We start from the raw sequence: 18,529 nt of genomic DNA on the forward strand, positions 1-18,529 counted from the left end.
CCGGTCCCACTGATGTTTTAATTTTAAGAATACTGTCAATGTACACAGAAAAATTGCACGTGATCCGAATCTGACATTCATTCAAAAACATCAGAATCTTGTCATCTGTTTTTCATCCATGTTAAGAAGTCTGTGGCTTATCAATTTGTATAACATGGTTTTACAGCTGTCCAAGCTAACGTCTGTATTTTGTCGTGCAGGATCTGTACCACCAGTCCTATGACCTGGTGTGTGTCATGTTCGCCTCCATCCCAGACTTTAAAGAGTTCTACACCGAGTCTGACGTCAACAAAGAAGGATTAGAGTGCCTCAGGCTCCTCAATGAAATCATTGCTGATTTTGACGAGGTAAATAACCCTCACTCATCTCTTGCAACCGTCACAACATCCTACACGTGCACTACGAATGCTAGAAACAAACCTGGATACCCTTTCCAGTAGGTTTCAGTGATTTTCTAGTAGTATGTGATTGGAAACTATGAACTGTGTGTCTCATGTAAAAAACTACAGCATCCTGTAATGGTGTCTTTTTTGAGATGCTTTCACCAACAGGAAGGAAAAAAAGCTGCTTTTTACAAATTCATACACTGCATAAATAATGAAATATATATATGCATATGGATGCAGATGCATCCTCTAAAAATATCTCATTTGTTTTAGCTGTTGTGTGGCTTGTGTTTGTATTTGTGTGTGTAGCTGCTGTCCAAACCTAAATTCAGTGGTGTGGAAAAGATCAAGACTATTGGCAGTACTTACATGGCCGCTACTGGGCTGAACGCATCACCTGGGCCCGAGTACACATCACAGGTAGGCTCATCACACAAACATTAATATCATGCTCAATCATTTTTGTCGTCACCTCTCAACTTTTTAATAACTAGAACTTTATGATTTACTGGTTGTTTCCTCACTGTTTCCCAGGAGCATGACAGGCAGTACATGCACTTAGGGACCATGTTAGAGTTTGCGTTTGCCTTGGTGGGGAAGCTGGATGTTATCAACAAACACTCCTTCAATGACTTCAAGCTCAGAGTCGGTGAGTTACACACGAAAGCTACATTTCAATATTTTTTTTTAGCTACTCAAACTTACCCATGAACTGCATTTTGCTTTTTGTACTGTTACATTTTCAAAAAGTGACCAACTGTGAATTCACCATCAGTTAACCTGTCAATGATAGTGACCACATTGTGAGAATGGAAAATATTACGTGCTCTAAATATTATTTGTTGTAGTCCGTCTCAAAATTGACTCAAAATGCAGCAGATATAACAATCCAACAATATTCCTGCTATTGCAACCAGTGGGTTACCAACCTCTGGGTCTGAAAAGTGAAGCCAGTGCCTTAAACTTGCATTCTTTCTAATAGCCAGAAGGGGGCGACTCCTCTGGTTGCAAAAAACAGAAATGAGCCTACTTCTCTCTTCATTTAACACCTCAGTAAACATTGTAAACATGAGTTTATGGTCTCAATCGCTAGTTTCAAGTCTTATTCAATCCAGCATGATGTTCATTCAGTAAATGATGGTCCCATTTAGAGTCAAATAGACCATGAAACTTTAGGGCGTGGCTACCTTGTGATTGACAGGTCGCTGCCACTGCGTTGTCCGGTCTGGGAGTTGTCCGTGTTTTTGTCTTACAACTTTAACCCTTTCACAGTGTGTTTTCAGTTCATGAAAATTAATTATAACCTTTTTGGTCACCTAAAAATGCCTCATTCATTGTTCGGTTGTACTTACAGTAGCTTCACCCTCTCGTGTCACTTCTGGTTACAAAAAAACAAGATGTCGAACGGCCAAAATGCCAAACTCGAGGCTTCAAAACGGTTGCAACCATAGAAATAAAATAATTATATTTCTATGGTTACAATCCTCACTGGCTTATTCTTCTATTGGTAGAAAACATATCTTATCATTATTCTGTTTAAAAACACACAACTGGAGTTTTGGTACATAGAATAGGGTTTACTTAAAATAATGAGCTTGAATGTAGACTAACTGTATGCTCCATTGATATCTTATATACTGACACGGACATGTAGGCTTTGTGCATCCATTTCTTTCTATTTTTAGAGCACTGGTATGCTGTAGGGGTCATTTCATGACCTTGATAGACAGAGAGAGATGGGTAGATGTCTAAATAACAAGAAAATAACATGTTAGCAGCAAGACATGGGTATAGCCATGGCAACATAACAGCAGAGGGAGAGAGGGAGAGTGACTAAAGCATAGAGGGAGAATTGAAGAGGAAAGCATTGCGGGCAGGTCCCTGCTCCCTGCATGCGGTTAGAGTCGAGTTCGATACCTTCAACCTGTCCGCAAAGATCGCAGCATGGGACGCTCCATTAACTCAGCAGTGTGCGTGTGTGTGACTGTACATCCCCGCTGCTTCCAGGCGGGCATAAAACGCATCGGAGAGAGATAGAAGTCCTCACCCACTGGGACTGGACAAAACCACTGGCCGTGTGCCTGTGTGTGCTGCATGCGCACTTGTGCAGATGGCAATTTCCAGCAATCTGGAAATTGACTCAGAAGCCGGAGTGAAGAGGGGCCCAGTGTCATCTGAGTGCTGTGAAAAGCTCCGGCGTCTGCTTAGCAAGAGGTGCTGGGAGTGTTGGGGGGAGAAAGCTGCATTTAGCTTCCACTTCATCTCATGTTCTGATGAAATCTTGTGAAAAGCTTTTGTTGTTTTTTTCTGATTCTCGCTGAAGGCCATTTGGAGCTGCACTCTGGCTGCACTCAATAATTAATTAGTAATATCAAAAATACATCTTAATATTGTTCTTGTATGACATCAGAAATAGAAACAAAGTAATTATAATGTGCTCGGTGTTTCTGGATGGATGTCCAGTCAGTGCTGATGGAAATAAATTTGACGATGTACCAGAATGCATTGCGCGAGTGGGGAGTTTGCTACGTCTGATAAACAAAATGAACTCACAAAATGCCAATGAAGGAAATATTCTTACACCTAAACAGAAAAAGCGGTATACCTTCTGAGTTTCTCTCTTACATCGAACTAAAGCCTTGGTTAAGTAGGTCACATGACCCTAGCTTTAGATGTGCCCCAACTACTACCATGTCCTATGTGCTGTAATTTCCCATTCTGATTGGAAAAAACAAGAATCTGAAAATGTAACTGAGTAAATATGGTACAGATACATCTGAAATGTTGACTGATTGCTTGGTGTCCTCTGTCAGGTATCAACCATGGTCCAGTGATAGCTGGAGTCATTGGAGCCCAGAAACCACAGTATGATATCTGGGGGAACACGGTGAATGTAGCCAGCAGAATGGACAGCACTGGAGTCCTGGGAAAAATACAGGTAATTAATGGATATGTTTGGTGATATTCTCTATTTTTCTTCTCGTCAACACAACCCATGAAAAGCCCAAAACCAACAATTGAATTGAAACCTAACAAGTATCGTCTGTGTAGCCAAAGCCTGATGTAGCGTTTTGCTCTGTGCCAAAGAGCATATTGCAAACATCAACTACTTTAGCCACACTGCAGCGCTCGGTGACATGTTCATTACCATTGGGCCATATACACATACACTGTCCTGATGCTGTTTACACTCAATAGTATCTATTAATCCACAGCTGAAAATAGTTTCCAACAATAATACAAATTAATAATATTTGCTAAATAATAGGAAATTAATTAAAACCACAACTATACATTTGTGACCCATTTCTTAAGATTCACATCTTCATGAGGAATGAATGGACTTGAGGCTGAGAACTACAGACAGGGCAGGAAGGTCGGTCGTATTAGACTAACACTTGTTGGTTTGGTTTCATGGGACTTGTTGAAAATGACACTTTCTGTGATGCATTGAAGAACAAACCAGTTTCTAGAAGTCTCTGCATCTGTCAAACATCACATTGTGTTTGAAGTTGACGGTTCCTTTCAAAGCAGTAGCACTGCTCCATTTCCATATAAAGACACTTTAAATGTCAGTACAGATGTTTTAACAGATAAAACTCTTCTTCACTCTGCTCGTGCTATTTATAGCAGCAAGGACATCACATCATCGCCACATCACGTGACATCTTCAAATGTTACATTTTCACCCAGTCTGGGCGCTGATAAGATATAATGGTTTTCCACCTGCATGGCTTGTGGCTGAGGGAATCATTCAGTCTTCAGAGGGCTGTATTACACTTCACAGTCTGCACACATTTGACGGAGCCATCTGCTGTGCAGTGTAGCGCAACTGCAGTGCTTTCGATTGCATTCCAAGATTGCCTGTTGATATTTTAAGATGTGCAGAGGCAACAATAACACATGATGAGTTATTCCAGGTAGATATTTTCCTTCCTGTGTGATGGGACCATAGACTGTATATATAGATGGACGACGCATCTCCGCTTCCTCCCACTTTACAAAAGTGAAGCCAAAATATCCTGGATACAGGAGTTGCCATCTCAAGATTTTGACTCCATTTGGAGCCAGAGTCTGCGCGGTAGGGATCGGGGGGGCTGGAGCCGCGGTATCGAGGATTTATGACCTATACTGCAGCCAGCCACCAGGAGGCGATCAAGATGTTTTGGCTTCACTTTTGGGGAGCTGTCATGTCATCCATCTTTATATACAGTCTATGGACGGGACGCACCTGTGATTACAGCTCTACCTAACACATATCTTTTGCAATCTTGTATGAAATGAATGTAAAGTTTAGGATTTAGAAAACACTTTATATCTCTTTATATTTTGTCTGCTAACGTGCAATAGAGGTCTGGTGATGCAGAGTGAAATGTATTCCTTTGGAGAGCTGAGTTTTTCAGCCTGCAGGAATTGAATTCAGTTGTGTACGATAAGCAAAGTGGACGTTACCCATCTGGTTCTCCCTGTAGGTGACGGAGGAGACGAGTCGCATCCTCCTGACCCTGGGCTACATGTGCTCTTGTAGAGGCATCATCAACGTCAAGGGCAAAGGAGAGCTCAAGACATACTTTGTGCACACAGAGATGACCCGCTCACTGTCTCAAGGGAATGTAATGCTGTAAGATTGGCTCGGATCAGAATATGCTGAATTAGCACGGGAAAAAAGAACAGATGTTCACTACAGATGGAGGAGATTTGATCTTCTCAATGCTGTTGTAACAGAAACAAAGTGTGACACAAAGGAATCAGGTCTGCACTGCAAGAAGGAGAGAAATCTGATTTTAATGTTGCATTGCAAGTTACCTTTGCCACAGCTATAGTATACATTTAGTCACTTACTGTATGTAACTGTAAGAGTAGCATGTACAGCAAGTAGGCAATAACCCCCCTGAAATATATTAGAATTTGAATGTTGGATCCAGAAAAGCCACAGTGGCACAAGTCACTCAGAGAAGAGTCTGATATGGTCTAAATTAGTATTCTGACTCAGTTCTGGGAGGCTGTCACTTTGCCATGAAAGCCTCTTTTTCAGCCAGGTACATCAAAAACAATCTATATTCTGTTCACTTTACAGGACATGGTACATTTAGGACGTCAAACGATGTACAGTAAGAAGTAGAAAAACAAAGAACGTGGCTACAATTCTCACATCAGGTCTCTTGAAGAGCATCCAAAAAACAAGCATCTCAGAGTATTAACACAGAGAAGATATACTGGTGTAACGGATATAAGGACGTTTGCGTGCCCCCAACTTAAATGTTTTATACAAAAGGCCACAGATGGAGTAAAGTAGAGGACAAATGTTACAAGGGAAAACTGCATGAGCACTGCTGCAAAAGGAGAAAGCTGGTCCCGTTTCCAAAACAACCAGCCAACAAGGAGACACACATATGTGTACATAACTCCATCAACCTTGTTAGAAGCACGAAGTCTTGGATGTATTTTACAGGCGGTCCATAAAAGGGAAAAGCAGAAAAAAAGATTCTATGAATATGTTGTGATATTCATGCAGCGCCAAGTTTCCCAAATCTTGTTTTAGCACTTGAATCATCTCGTCTTCACTGACTGTTTACATAAGTATTTATGGCACAGGTCAGACGCCTGCTGAAGTGTTAGTTGCTGTTTAGACAACGCCGACAACAAAAAGGGATGAAGATGATTTTAGTGAGATGATTTTAATTTGGGAAACCCGAGCCTGATCCGTGTACAGGGTAGCTTTAGAGTGAATATGGTACGGTGGTTTTGTAACAAAAGAAAATACTACCAAAAAAGTGTTTTGATGTTTTGATGATGCTATTGTTTTTTGTAAAAACTTAATTAAAATTTCTATGTATTTCAGTTTTACTGAGTGTTATTACTTGCCTTTATCAAAGAAAAAAGTAAATTCACGCACAAACTTCTCACCTCTGTATTGATACATTTTAAAACGAGTCGACGTTTTGGTCACAGGGACCTTTCTCAAGATGGGAATGGACTTCGGGGAATTTATTCCCTGTGATGCAGGGAGACAAGGAGACAAAGCAAGTGGTGTGTGTGCTGCCTTCTACTCATCTTATTGACCAGCTCCCAGCATATTAACATGACAGGAGTGTGCACTTGATTTACAATAAACAGCAGGATGATGAAAATATCCCTGCACACTGGAATGTGGATAACATCAATCTGTTTTCTGACTAGACTTAGTCCTCTTTGGTTCAACATGTTTTTGCCTCTAGAGAGCGTGGTACAAACATGACATTGGGCTCCTGGTGAGCAGATGGACAGACGCAGTATGTCTAGACACATCAGGGCCAAAGTTGAATCATGCTGTTTCCAATTTAAGAGACTCCAATTTCAAACAAATCTGTTTAAAAATCAAAAGTACAAATAGATACAATTTGGGTGACTCACTCGAAATGGTGATTAGATGATTACTGACCCACATGATGAATCTTTAACTTTTATGCTCTTATCTTTGTGACTTCAGTTATTGTAGGTACACTGCAGCCACAGCTAGTTGAAGACCCAATACTAAAAGCACACGAGACATTTATTGCTGACCTTCAGTCGTTACACCACAGCCGTCTTTGTCCCCTTTAGACCTCAAGCAAAACAGATAACACTGACATGTTTTAAAGTTGTTCCTGTTTTGACCTTCTGTTGACTGAAGTAAATACATTATTTGATCTCAACTCCTGACATTTTGCTGCACAGTAATAAGACCGATTGTCTTTCTGTCACTTTCAGATGGATTATACTGTAGGAGGGACAGTGATGGACTAACGTTATTCTAAGAAGTCCTTCTAAACTGATGTTTCGGAAGGCTTTTTTTCCCCCATTGTCTGGAAGCGCATGTTTAACCACTAGTGCCCCTACTGTCACAAGATATAGATATAGTGGTAGCCATGGTAACAGCTGGGAAGTTAATCATGTCTAACCTCCTCTCAAGATGTGTTTCTCAACATGAAGCGATCATTTGACATCACAGAGGAGTGCCACGCCCCGTAGGATCCAGTATTCTGGAGGAGGTGAAGTCTTCAGGTCTACAGCTGCGATGTAATTCATGTCGGTCCTTACTGGTTTCTTGTAGATTGGACAGGAGTAGAGGCGGGAATCTTTCACACCTGCGAAACAGATGAACAACAAAACAAGTGTCACTTGCTACGCACTGCTGGAGTGCGAAAATCAAATACAGCAACTTTAACATATTTGATGAAAAGTGATGGAAAACAGAGCAGCAGCTGGCGGAATTCTCTCTAAATTAAGGTCATAATTAACCATCTTTATACCGAGAAGTAATTCAAGTCGATGAAATATTTAAATCAGGGAGGAGATGCCGTTGGGACACCCAGCTGTGTTCAACTAAACATCTGTTTTTTATGAAGTCATAAATCTGCTCAAATCAGGCAAATAGCTCAGATTAGGAGAACATGTTTCCCCATTACTCCCACTGCACCACTTGTTATTTGTTTTTTAGGCAGTCAGCTTGGTAGCTGGTTAGTTGGTAGCCCGTCGTCGGTGACAACAAGCTGGAGTGCTAAATGCGTGCTTTAAGCACGTTTTAGCGGTCCAATCAAATGCAAAGGATTTGAAATCCCTCTTGTAACTGTACACCGCTCAAATTTTGCGTTTCACTGGAGAATACTCACAGTGCAGAAGCTAAAGACGCTTTAACTTCCGTTTCACTGGGAAGTAGAGGGGTTTCAGAGGCGTTCTGAAGACACACACGTCTCATAGATGCTCTTGCAACCACTTGTCTACAGAAACATCCCTCACCAGTCTCCTTTGCACTGGCACACACACACACTCAAACCCAGCAGGCAGTCTTCTAGTGGGAAAAGCTGGGAGGGGACACGGTGTAAACAAACCGCATTACGCGTATCATTGGATCATTAATTCATTTCCCAGTCTGCCTCGTTCGCAGGCGTCCGCCGGGGCCTGTCTCTCTGCTGCCTGCCTGAATATAGTCTGCTCTTATCCAGAACAAACACTGTGCTACATACTGCCAGTAATCTATTCCCAGACAAAATAAATAGCACTTAGTCTGCTTGACATTTAAATGTTATATCCATCCGTTCTGAATGACTGCGTGGGATGCAAATGTTGGGGAGGAGAGAAGAGGGATAGACTGAGACTGACAAAGACTAAAGAGACTGATCCTGTATATAAAAGACAGGATTAAAAGATTTTGCAGATTAGAGTTTTCAATTCAGACACATCGTCAAAATACACTTTTTTTTACTTAAACTATGTAACGAAAAACGATCTCTCCATCTAAATGTTCTCAGATAATCAAACCTCACCGTTATTCTCGGCGTACATCCTGATCACGGGCATCATCTCGAAGAGGACTTTGGGTTTGGAGTCGATGAGTTTGCAGCTGCGGCGGTCCCAGCCGGCTCCCTCCAGGTAGAGGCCGTAGACGTACACTCCCTCTGCGGGGGGCTGGGTGACGTCGTCCTTCATCCACCTCGTCACCTCGTTGCACAGCACCATGCGGTCCAGGGCCCAGCCCTTGTTGGCTCGAGTGATCTCCTATAAGTGCAGGGACAAATCCACAGGTTAAGGCAGTGATGTGGGCAGTATAATATGGCAGTGTGACAGCTGACATTTGGCGACCGTTTCTCCACAAAAAAAAAAAAAAAAAATCAATTTTGAGAACATGGCTGTAATGGAGTACAATATTAAAAAAGCAGTGTAGGGAAGGTGCACTCCATCGATGGCGTTGTTTTGCGAGATGCTGTGCCAACGGAAAGTAAATAAATCCCATACGACTCAAAAAGAGCGAGGGCAGAGTGCACAAATTAAATGTGAGTATTGTATCCTCTGTCATTTTATCCTCATTTTGAAAGAGGAAAAAAAAACAGACAAAATTGATTGAACAGAAAGGGACAGTGTCTCTCCTGAGAAGGCGGTATAGAAGCTCAGTGAGAGGAAATGACGGCTTTATTGAGGAACTAACACAGTAGTCCAACAAATCCCTGCTCAGGAAAATACAGATATCTGCATCCACAATATTTGCTCTTAATGCAACTGGGACTTTTCCACCGACTGGAATAAATAATACAAGAAGTCAGATAAAGCTGACGCCAATGCTAAATGGTTTCCTGATACTACTACTTAAATTGCAAAGTAAATTGATTTGTTGGCCCTGAAGACATTCCTCAGCCCTCGGGTCTCTACCTCGGCTCATTTTCATAGATATTGTATACGATAACCAGACCTCAGATCTGGATCGCCCCCACATTCAGTTAAAAAATACCAATAACCTAAGGCCATCAATCATCATGGAAATCTGTTGCTGCCAGACAAAAAGACTAGCAGGAGTAAAAAGGTAGATAACCGGCCCAGTGGAGGCAGCAACATAAGTGCAAAACACAGATTTATTTCAAACTGAAAAGCGTTAACAAATACTGAAAAAATAGACACACTCCTGTGTGAAATAGATGTTATAGGTCTCCGCTGTAGTATAAAAGCAAGACCTCCCCAATAAGAGTCACTATACAAAGTGTTTAAAGTGCAAATATGGACACCTGCCATGTATGAAATGATTAAAATTCTCATTATTTATGAAACAAAGTTCATGATCTGAAGTTAATTAGATGCTATTTTAGGAACATAATCCGCTCACCCTCATTTTCAATAAAAATACTGATATTTTAGACCTTTAGACTTTGTATAATACTTCATCAAAAGCTCCTCTGCTTCTATTTTTACTTTTGTTCACCAAAACCTTTTCATGTATAAAAAGTCACCGTTCACTGTAGTTTACAGTCAATAATGTCCTCTTGTAGCAAGGACAGCTCGGAAAATGCTTCGAAAAATGGTGAATAGCTAACTGACTCTCCAGTTAAAAGAAAAATACAGTTTAAACATATTACAACATATAAATTGTTAACGACAGGGAGCTTGCTTTGAAGTACATATTATCGTCAAATTTTCACTTGTTTTTTAATTGTTCAATAGAAATCTAGTCAAGTTAATTTTATTTATCTTGTCCAATATTGCAAATCTATATACATTTCTGGAATTTAAAGGTCCCATATTGTAAAAAGTGCAATTTTCATGTCTTCTATATTATAAAGCAAGTTTAAGTGATATATAAATACTGTGAAAGTATCAAAATAATCCACAGATAAACACACACAGCCCGTATTCAGAAACTGTGCGTTTGAAACGAGCCATCAGGATTTCTGTACATTTGTGATGTCACAAATATACAATATTTAGGCAATTTCACAGTTTTAAACGTAAACATTCTAAATGTGTCCCAGTTTATTTCCTGTTGCAGTGTATGTGAATTACAGCCGACAGGAAGTAAACATGGACCCAAGCTGTTTCCTAGCAAACGCAATTCCGTTGCCATTCTGTTTAAATGCGCTAAAACGGAGCGTTTCAGACAGAGGGTGAATACAGGTATATTCAGACAGACAGTATGAGGAAAATAATGTGTTTTTTGAACATTTAAGCATGTAAACATGTTCTAGTAGAAACCCAAAATACAAGTATGAACCTGAAAATTAGCATGATATGTCCCCTTTAAAACATATAATAATGAATAATAATATAGATAGATGAAAAACAGGGGCGTGACTTGAGATCTGGATTAATTAGGGTTAAACATTCAGATTACATCTCTCTGTAGTATTCACTCCTCACACATTAATATAAATTGGAATTCATTAGAAAACTGTGTGTGTGTGTGTGTGTGTGTGTGTGTGTGTACATGTACATGCGCGTGTTTATGAATGTGGCTGTGTGCCTGCTCTCCCTCAGCGTGCCATCTGGTGTCCTCCACGGCGGTGGGTAAGTAGGTAGGTAGCCTGATGCCGTGTGTACCTGTCTCATGGCTGTCAGGAAGCCCTGCGGGTTGAAGAAGCCTGTCATCCAGAAGCAGTTGGGCCGCCCTTCAAAGATCCAAGCCTGGAACTGCCGGTTCCGCTCAAGCAACTCCGTGAACCAAAACCCCAGGGTGCTGGAGGCCCACGATGCCTGGAAAAACAAAGACGAACAACAACAACAACATGGACTTAACAACATTACAGCGAAACACAGAAAACTGTCATCCAGACGGATCAGAGAAGAAGACAACGGGGAGACGTGAAGAACTGGATTGTGAATCACCGCAAGGGGAGAGAAAAAGAAAAGAAGAAGAAATAAGATTAGAATGCAACAAAACACAGTGGAGTGGAGGCGTATGGGCCAACAGCGGATAGCACACCGCAGGTAGAGAAGTTCTGAATCGCAGCCAGGAAGCCATTCAACGTCTAAATTATTCTAATGATGAATGTAATGTTTTTGAGAGCACGACTTGAATGCCAACAGAGTGATTCCAATATAAGAGACGGGAACAGTCATGCCAAGTCATACTTCTTTGTGGATTTCTCTGCTGTAGCTCCCCCTCTCTTAATATTAATATTGTAGCAATGTCATCTACTAAGTTTGTTACAAACATTTTCATTCATCACCGAAATGGATTTACATTTTAAAATAAAGTACATAAATAAAAGGTAAGGAGCATCAGTGTGGGCTAAAGAGAACTTAGAAGTTGACTGATGATGATGAGCTCCCTTTTAGCTCGCAAGACATATCGGATGTTGTCGGAAACAAACAAGTAAACCTTTGATTTACTTGAGGACAATAATAACATTAGAGAAATTATACCTGCACAGTAATAAAAAAAAAAAAAACTTTGAGAGATTAATTTGTGCCTCGAGGCTCCCTAAAGTGGTTTGTTAGTTTTTTTTTTTATTGAAAAAATGTTAAGTCTACAGATGAATTTATCCAGCGTGAGAGAAAAAGTGAATTGCTGTGAGTAATATCACGTTAAGGGCACAATGGGCAGTTTTTTAATCCAAGGCAATTCTCTCAACCAACCTTCTTCCAGCGGGCAGGAATGCGTGCGTCATACATGCAATCCAGGGCGTCCCGCAGATTCTCGCTCATGATGATGGTTCCGTCGATGGCCAGCTTGAGGTCCGTCAGGGTGTTTCGGACGAGAACTATGACCCTCTGCATCCGATCGATTTCCTGACGCAGGAAGATGTTCATGGGCTGGAAAGGACCCATCTTCTGGAGGCGCTCTCTCACCTGGTTACGTTTAAATCGAATCAGAAGATGAAACTTTAATGAGTCTCCTGAAGGATTTATAATGCATGGAGTGAAGACGCATGAGCGCACACACACACAGGCTGGCTAAGTCGATACAGAAAGACGTGTTCACGAGCTGGAAATGGACCACAATTCTGTTGACCTCCACTCTCCACATATCTTGGGCCTCATTCACCAACCATTTCTTAACAAGAAATTCATTTTTTAAAACCCACTTACATAGTTTTTCCCTGAAGAATCTGGCATTCACCGATGTTTTTCTTATGTGGGATTTATTCTTAAGTAAGAACAGAATCAATGCACACTCGAGAGCACACTTACGCAGATTTATGGGGCGGCTGTGTGCTCAGAGATAGAGCTCAGACATCGGAGAGGTCGGCGGTTTCGATCGCCAGCTCCTCCGGTAACATGTCGAAGTATCCTTGAACAAGTTAACCCCAATTGCTCCCGAAGGTGTGTGAATGAGTATTTAGATTAGATCCAGATGGGGTAGGTTAGCACTTTGCATGGCAGCCTCTGCCCGAATGGGTGAATGCTGAGATGTAATGTAAAATGCTTTGAGTGGTTGGAAGGCTAGAAAAGCGCTATATAAATAAATGCAAGTCAATTTATTCTTCTTAAAATAAAGATTTGTTTTATCCTTTTTCAACTTAGGAAGTGTTGCATAAGCATTTCTCTTTCTTACCTGGATAATGCATACAAACTGTTCACTTGCTTCAGGTACAAACTGAGCACAGGATGTGAGGTTTCTATAGTTACTAGTATTTATAAGGAACAGAAAAGAAGAGAGATGGATTGTCGTTTCCCCGTTTACATTTCTGTATTTCCCTACATTCGTTCGGGCATTTCAATTCTGTACAATTGTCCCTCATTTTTAAAAAAAATGTTTGGGGCTAATCTAGTTTTCAATGCTTTCATATGCTATACAGACAGGCAGACAGACGGACAGACAGCCGGCAGATAGATGGAAGTGAGAGTGGTAGAGAGACAGGGTGTGACAAGTTTTCCGTGACGAGCTTTGCGCCTCAGAAAAGTCACATTCTCGTCGCACTTTCTCTTATGTGACAAAAAAAGGAGAGAAAACCCCAAAATAACACAAAAGCTAGCAAAAGTCAGCTATATTCACAACCCCTCTATTTCTAGTCTTCTTTTCTCTCTCATGTCTAACACACACACACACACACACAACCCTCCATCACCTCACCAGCACGCATCCCACCTCTCTTGACAGCAACACACCGGCCACTTTGCACAGCACACATGGTGAGTGGGGGGAGCACATTGCACATGTTGCTTCACTCAACCTAAAACACTCACCTCGGGCTGTTCACGGTGTGCACACATACACACACACATGGCATACATACAGGCTTACTTCAAAAGGCACGTAGTCAGGAGGCAGTTTCTCCAGCATGTCGTCAGCCAGCCTCGACACCACGGCCTCTCTGGTTTCCCCTCCGCCCGACGAGCTGTCTTTAGGCTGAATGCTGAGTATGGTGTCCAGTACGTCCTTAGCCAGCTTACTCTGGTAGGTTATGTCTGCGTTCGGGTGCAGACCGAACACCTCTGGGGTGTCATAGGCTGGCAGACACTGTAAAAGAGAACACAGCAATCGTTATTGAACCCGAGGTCATTTCGGCTTTCAGAGCATTCGTGAAAAATATATTTTTCAGAAAGAAAAAGCCTGAGATGCATCATCCTTCTCCTCTCACAACAAGTGCTGTGAGAGGTCCTTAGTGCCCCCATGAAGCAGCTTAGCACCTCACACTGAGCTGGCAGAAACAGGCTGGCGGAGCTTATGGGTGAAACAGTCTCCAATGTGGAATAGATTTTTATGTACTGCCTTTTTTTGAGGGTTGGGAACCTCTTTTTTTACTTCAGTTTCAAATACATATTCGCACTACACTGCAGTTTTGGTCACTGCTAAGCCACTGTCGGACAGGGTTAAGTGTCGACAGCCAAGTGTCTCTTCTGATACACACAGCGTCACCAGCTGCTTCTTTTCACTCCCCCCCCCCCTCCCCTCCAGTGAAGCGCTTCACTGTGAGGGTGTAACACGTGGGAGATTCATGATATTCCTCCCAGTCCAATGGTGCACGCATCTAGAAAGGTGGTGACCTCAAATAGAATCTAAGAAGTCTGATTCAACTGTCAATCTCACAGTCGATTCGTCGCACTGGCGTAAAAATGTGGAAACAAAGGATCACTCCGTTAGGGCTACACGGGGGTGCTGAATGTCTGATTTTACACAGAAAACAGATATATAGCCTATTTTGGTATGAATATCAGCCTATTAATAATAGTGGTAATAAAGATTTTAAAATAATTGCTTCCAATTAAAAAACCTTCCTTGGGAGGTGTTCCAGGCACGACCAGCTGGGAGGAGACCACGGGGAAGACCCAGGACTAGGTGGAGAGATTATATCTCTACTCTGGCCTGGGAACGCCTCGGGATCCCCCAGTCAGAGCTGGTTAATGTGGCCCGGGAAAGGGAAGTTTGGGGTCCCCTGCTGGAGCTGTTGCCCCCGCGACCCGATCCCGGATAAGCGGTTGAAGATGGATGGATGGATGGATGCTTCCAATTAATCTCCTCCACTGTGCATGAATAAATCACCATGCAGATGAAATTCCACTATCGCAAGTTTGCGGGACCATCGATGCAGCATCTTGGCGATAAAAAGCGAAATAACTTGTGAATAAAGCTCTAAAATCAGCTGGGGGAAGGCCCATAGAAACAGCTGTTCATGGCGCGTGTAACAGCTGTTTGCGACTTGAGTCTCTCTCTCGCTCTCTCGTTGACTGTCCCTTCACTTCTCTGTCGTTTCCCTTCTGTCTGTGGATTACTACAACGGGGGAAAATGTAATTAGGGACAAAAGTTCTATATACAACCACGAAAAGCAAGCAGGCTATGAAACCGTGTTCTGTCTGTCCATCGATCTCCGTTTGCACCAACACACAGTACACACAACAAAAGGCGCTGTCCATCATTCTGAAACAGCTAGGTGATAGTCACATGTATCTCGGCCAGTCATTTTGTTGTTTTTACTTTTTTATCTATAGATATATAAAACATAAACAGAGGGCGATCAATGAGCAAAACAAAAACATGATTCGACGATCAAGTGACGACAAGCAAGACTTGACCGATCAGATTTGACTATGTAAATTCTTAGTTGGGGACACCCCTACCAACTAGTATGAAATGCTATAATAATGCTATACACGTACTGATACGTCTGTTCAAAGGTAACATTACTATGTAAGTCACATTACATTGGTGTCACAATCTTCACAGACGCATCACATTCTATGTATAGTCACAGTTACTGCGAGGAACTTTCATTTTGTGTTGGCGGTCCCTGTGGACAAAAAGCGGTAGTATTTCCGAACACCAGAGTCCCTTTAGAAAACCTCTCATTTCACTGCAGCAGCAGGGCTCCTGTCTCTATGGTGATGGGTAGCTGTGCCACCTATGTGGCTATATGAGATGTTTGTGATGTAGAAGCATTAAGACAAGACACCGATACTTTGTTGTGCTGCACCAATTACTGGGAACATTTGCTGCATCCTTCTCTGCCTCGTTTTCTGTAATCTTTTCACTATATCTATCCAATAAAAGGCATAAAAAGCAGCAAACAACTCGACATCACGGTTAAGTTTTTCTCTACTGAGGAAAAATTTGTTCAAATAGTGACTCTGTAGCAGTCAATACCAAGTTTCCAGCTGGTCTCATAGGATAAAAAAACTTGACAATGTGGTCTCACTGATCTCATGGCATAAACCTGAATACAAACTGGCTCACTAATATGGTTTATTTATACTGAACTGCTGGTCTAGTAGGGGTTAAACATCTGTCATTGATGATATTTTAATTGGATTAAAATTGGAGGCAAAGTTATTCTAGTAAGGATGTTTTAAATTGTAAAAAAATCAAAGGCAGCGAGTTGAAACCGCTCTTTTAATTGGTTCAAAGACATCTCGCAGTTAGTGTCTCTGTAGTTAAATGATGACAGGAAGACGGACCATCTGATACTGCAGTGAGACTAATGAGGTTCCTTCTAAAAACTATATTCAAACAAACTTACTTTGTAATGACTGTACAACGCTTTAATCTGATCAACAATGTCATGTAAGCAAAGCCGCTGGAAACCAAAGACAGATCCAATATGATGTAAGCTTTGTCTTATTTTTAGGGAGACCTGTCTTCACTTCCAACACATCAAGAATGGTGTAATGGCGTGAGACTGCAATTAGCGCAAAGAAAATAAGAGCAGCATCTGTGCATGTTAGCACGTTTTCGCAAACACCCTTTTATGCCAGCGGCTCAGAGTTTGCATTGGGGAAATAAAAGACCCTTGTGATGTATGTCGTCATCAGCTAGTCTAACCCTCAAACATCCATCACGCTGTGCAATCGAATACAGTCAAACATCAGGAGAGCGCCTGACTAATACACAGAGAGAAACGGGAGGTGAGGAAGAGAGAGTCACTGGGTGCTGGACAGAATAGCCTTTGTCCCTCGCTGTGGTCATTTGTTTCCTCTTAGGGAATTTTAGCTTTGTTCCTGTCTGTCTGCATTTCATTTAAATGCACAGAAGTGTAGACACACACACACACACACACACACACACACACACACACACACACACAGTGTGTTCTGTTGTGTATTTTCTTTTTCTATCTGTAGACAAAGTGTGAACATGTGTGTGTGCATTTGCGTGTACACGGTATGTGTGTTTGAACATTGTGACTGTGTGCATTTATGCGTGTGTGTGTGTGTATATGTGTGTGTGTGTGTGTGTGTGTGTGTGTGTGTGTGTGTGTGTGTGTGCGTGTGTGTGTGTGTGTGCGTGTGTGCGTGTGTGTGCGTGTGTGTGTGTGTGTGTGTGTTTGTTCTCCAAGGCTGTGTTTGTCATTCTCTATTTGAGAGGCGGTGCGGAGGAATAAGCTTGCTGAGCCTGGCAGCCCTGAGCATCCATCATAATGAAACTAGCTTTAATGAAACTAGCTCAGGAACTGCCCCCAGACATACACACACACACACACACACACACACACACAGGCACACATGCAGCACACACGCAAACCCACCAGTTAAGCACACAAGCACATTAATAAATCATACGTAATCTGTAATAAAAATGAGCATGCTTGCATTTTTATCTTAAAAATCACACATGGCAGCCTGTATCTGGATGTGACAAGAGCGCAGTGTGTCAGCGTCCTGCAGAAACATCATTGCTTCCATGTTGCTCGTTTGTGATGTCGGTGAGAGCTGACAGCAGAGGAAAAAAAAACTGAAGCAAACGGCAACGCCACATGACAGGTGCAGAATTTTAACAAAAATGCAGAAAGATAGGGCGTGAATGTGCAAACATGAAATCCCCGAGACAGCAGCTCTTATCAGAGACGGACAGTGACATTCTCACAGCCACATGTTCAGTCATACTAATGATCTGTTGTAATATTTGTAGAAGCCAGATACTGAGTGTGTACAGTGAGTGTGACTCACCTGAATGTATGTCAGATACTGGTCGACACTGGAGCATTTCGGGATGCTGTAGCCTTTGTAGAAGTTGAAGGCGGGTCCAAACATGTCCTCGCTGAACCACACCTTGGCAAAGGTGTTGAGGAGGCGCTTGTCGTAGTCGTCGGTCACACGGCCGCCGTATTGAATCTCTCCGATCATGTATCGCACCGTGGTCCATGACACACCCTGAGGAGATATGAAATAGTGATATACAAGATGACGATGATGAAATGGGTGTAGTTGTTGAAGAGGCAAAAGGAGTTGATGAATATGTCATGTGATTTGTGATCTTATGACTTGAAATACATGGAGAAGGTAGACTGTACTCTCTCGTGTTAGGCACATCTTTGACAGTCTGGTTATTATTTTTTGGTTGGCATGTTCGTGAAAGATAGATGTGACACTAATTCCTAAAACAAATTTCTTTCATATCAGGCGACGACGTTAATCAACTCTTCAGAGAAGAATTCACTTTTTTGTATGACAAACTGTGAAGATAAGGGGTACGATTATTTTGTTA

At 41.9% G+C, this 18,529-nt stretch overlaps 2 protein-coding genes across 7 annotated transcripts in view; one reads left to right on the forward strand and one right to left on the reverse strand.

Moving 5' to 3' along the window:
• Window positions 1–5,272, forward strand: part of adcy2a (adenylate cyclase 2a) — a 65,774-nt gene extending 60,502 nt beyond the window's left edge. For all 4 annotated transcript variants that reach the window (XM_037784870.1, XM_037784872.1, XM_037784871.1 and 1 more), the window contains 5 exons: window positions 201–347; window positions 696–806; window positions 921–1,035; window positions 3,200–3,324; window positions 4,859–5,272. In XM_037784870.1, the coding sequence (XP_037640798.1) occupies window positions 201–347; window positions 696–806; window positions 921–1,035; window positions 3,200–3,324; window positions 4,859–5,011 (651 nt within the window). In that variant the 3' untranslated portion in view covers window positions 5,012–5,272. The remainder of the gene's footprint in view (window positions 1–200; window positions 348–695; window positions 807–920; window positions 1,036–3,199; window positions 3,325–4,858) is intronic.
• Window positions 5,273–6,991: 1,719 nt separating this feature from the next.
• Window positions 6,992–18,529, reverse strand: part of dnah5 (dynein, axonemal, heavy chain 5) — a 103,844-nt gene continuing 92,306 nt past the window's right edge. Inside the window, exons 82-87 of one of the 3 annotated variants that reach the window (XM_037784867.1) lie at window positions 17,992–18,195; window positions 13,855–14,070; window positions 12,246–12,458; window positions 11,208–11,360; window positions 8,672–8,903; window positions 6,992–7,492 (exon numbers count right to left, since the gene is read on the reverse strand). In XM_037784867.1, the coding sequence (XP_037640795.1) occupies window positions 7,341–7,492; window positions 8,672–8,903; window positions 11,208–11,360; window positions 12,246–12,458; window positions 13,855–14,070; window positions 17,992–18,195 (1,170 nt within the window). In that variant the 3' untranslated portion in view covers window positions 6,992–7,340. Of the gene's footprint in view, window positions 7,493–8,671; window positions 8,904–11,207; window positions 11,361–12,245; window positions 12,459–13,854; window positions 14,071–17,633; window positions 17,755–17,991; window positions 18,196–18,529 lie in introns of those variants that run through there. The other 2 variants (XM_037784868.1, XM_037784869.1) reach the window with 2 other exon arrangements.

The sequence above is a fragment of the Sebastes umbrosus genome, chromosome 11, assembly GCF_015220745.1.
Source record: "Sebastes umbrosus isolate fSebUmb1 chromosome 11, fSebUmb1.pri, whole genome shotgun sequence".
Classification (NCBI taxonomy): Eukaryota; Metazoa; Chordata; class Actinopteri; order Perciformes; family Sebastidae; genus Sebastes; species Sebastes umbrosus.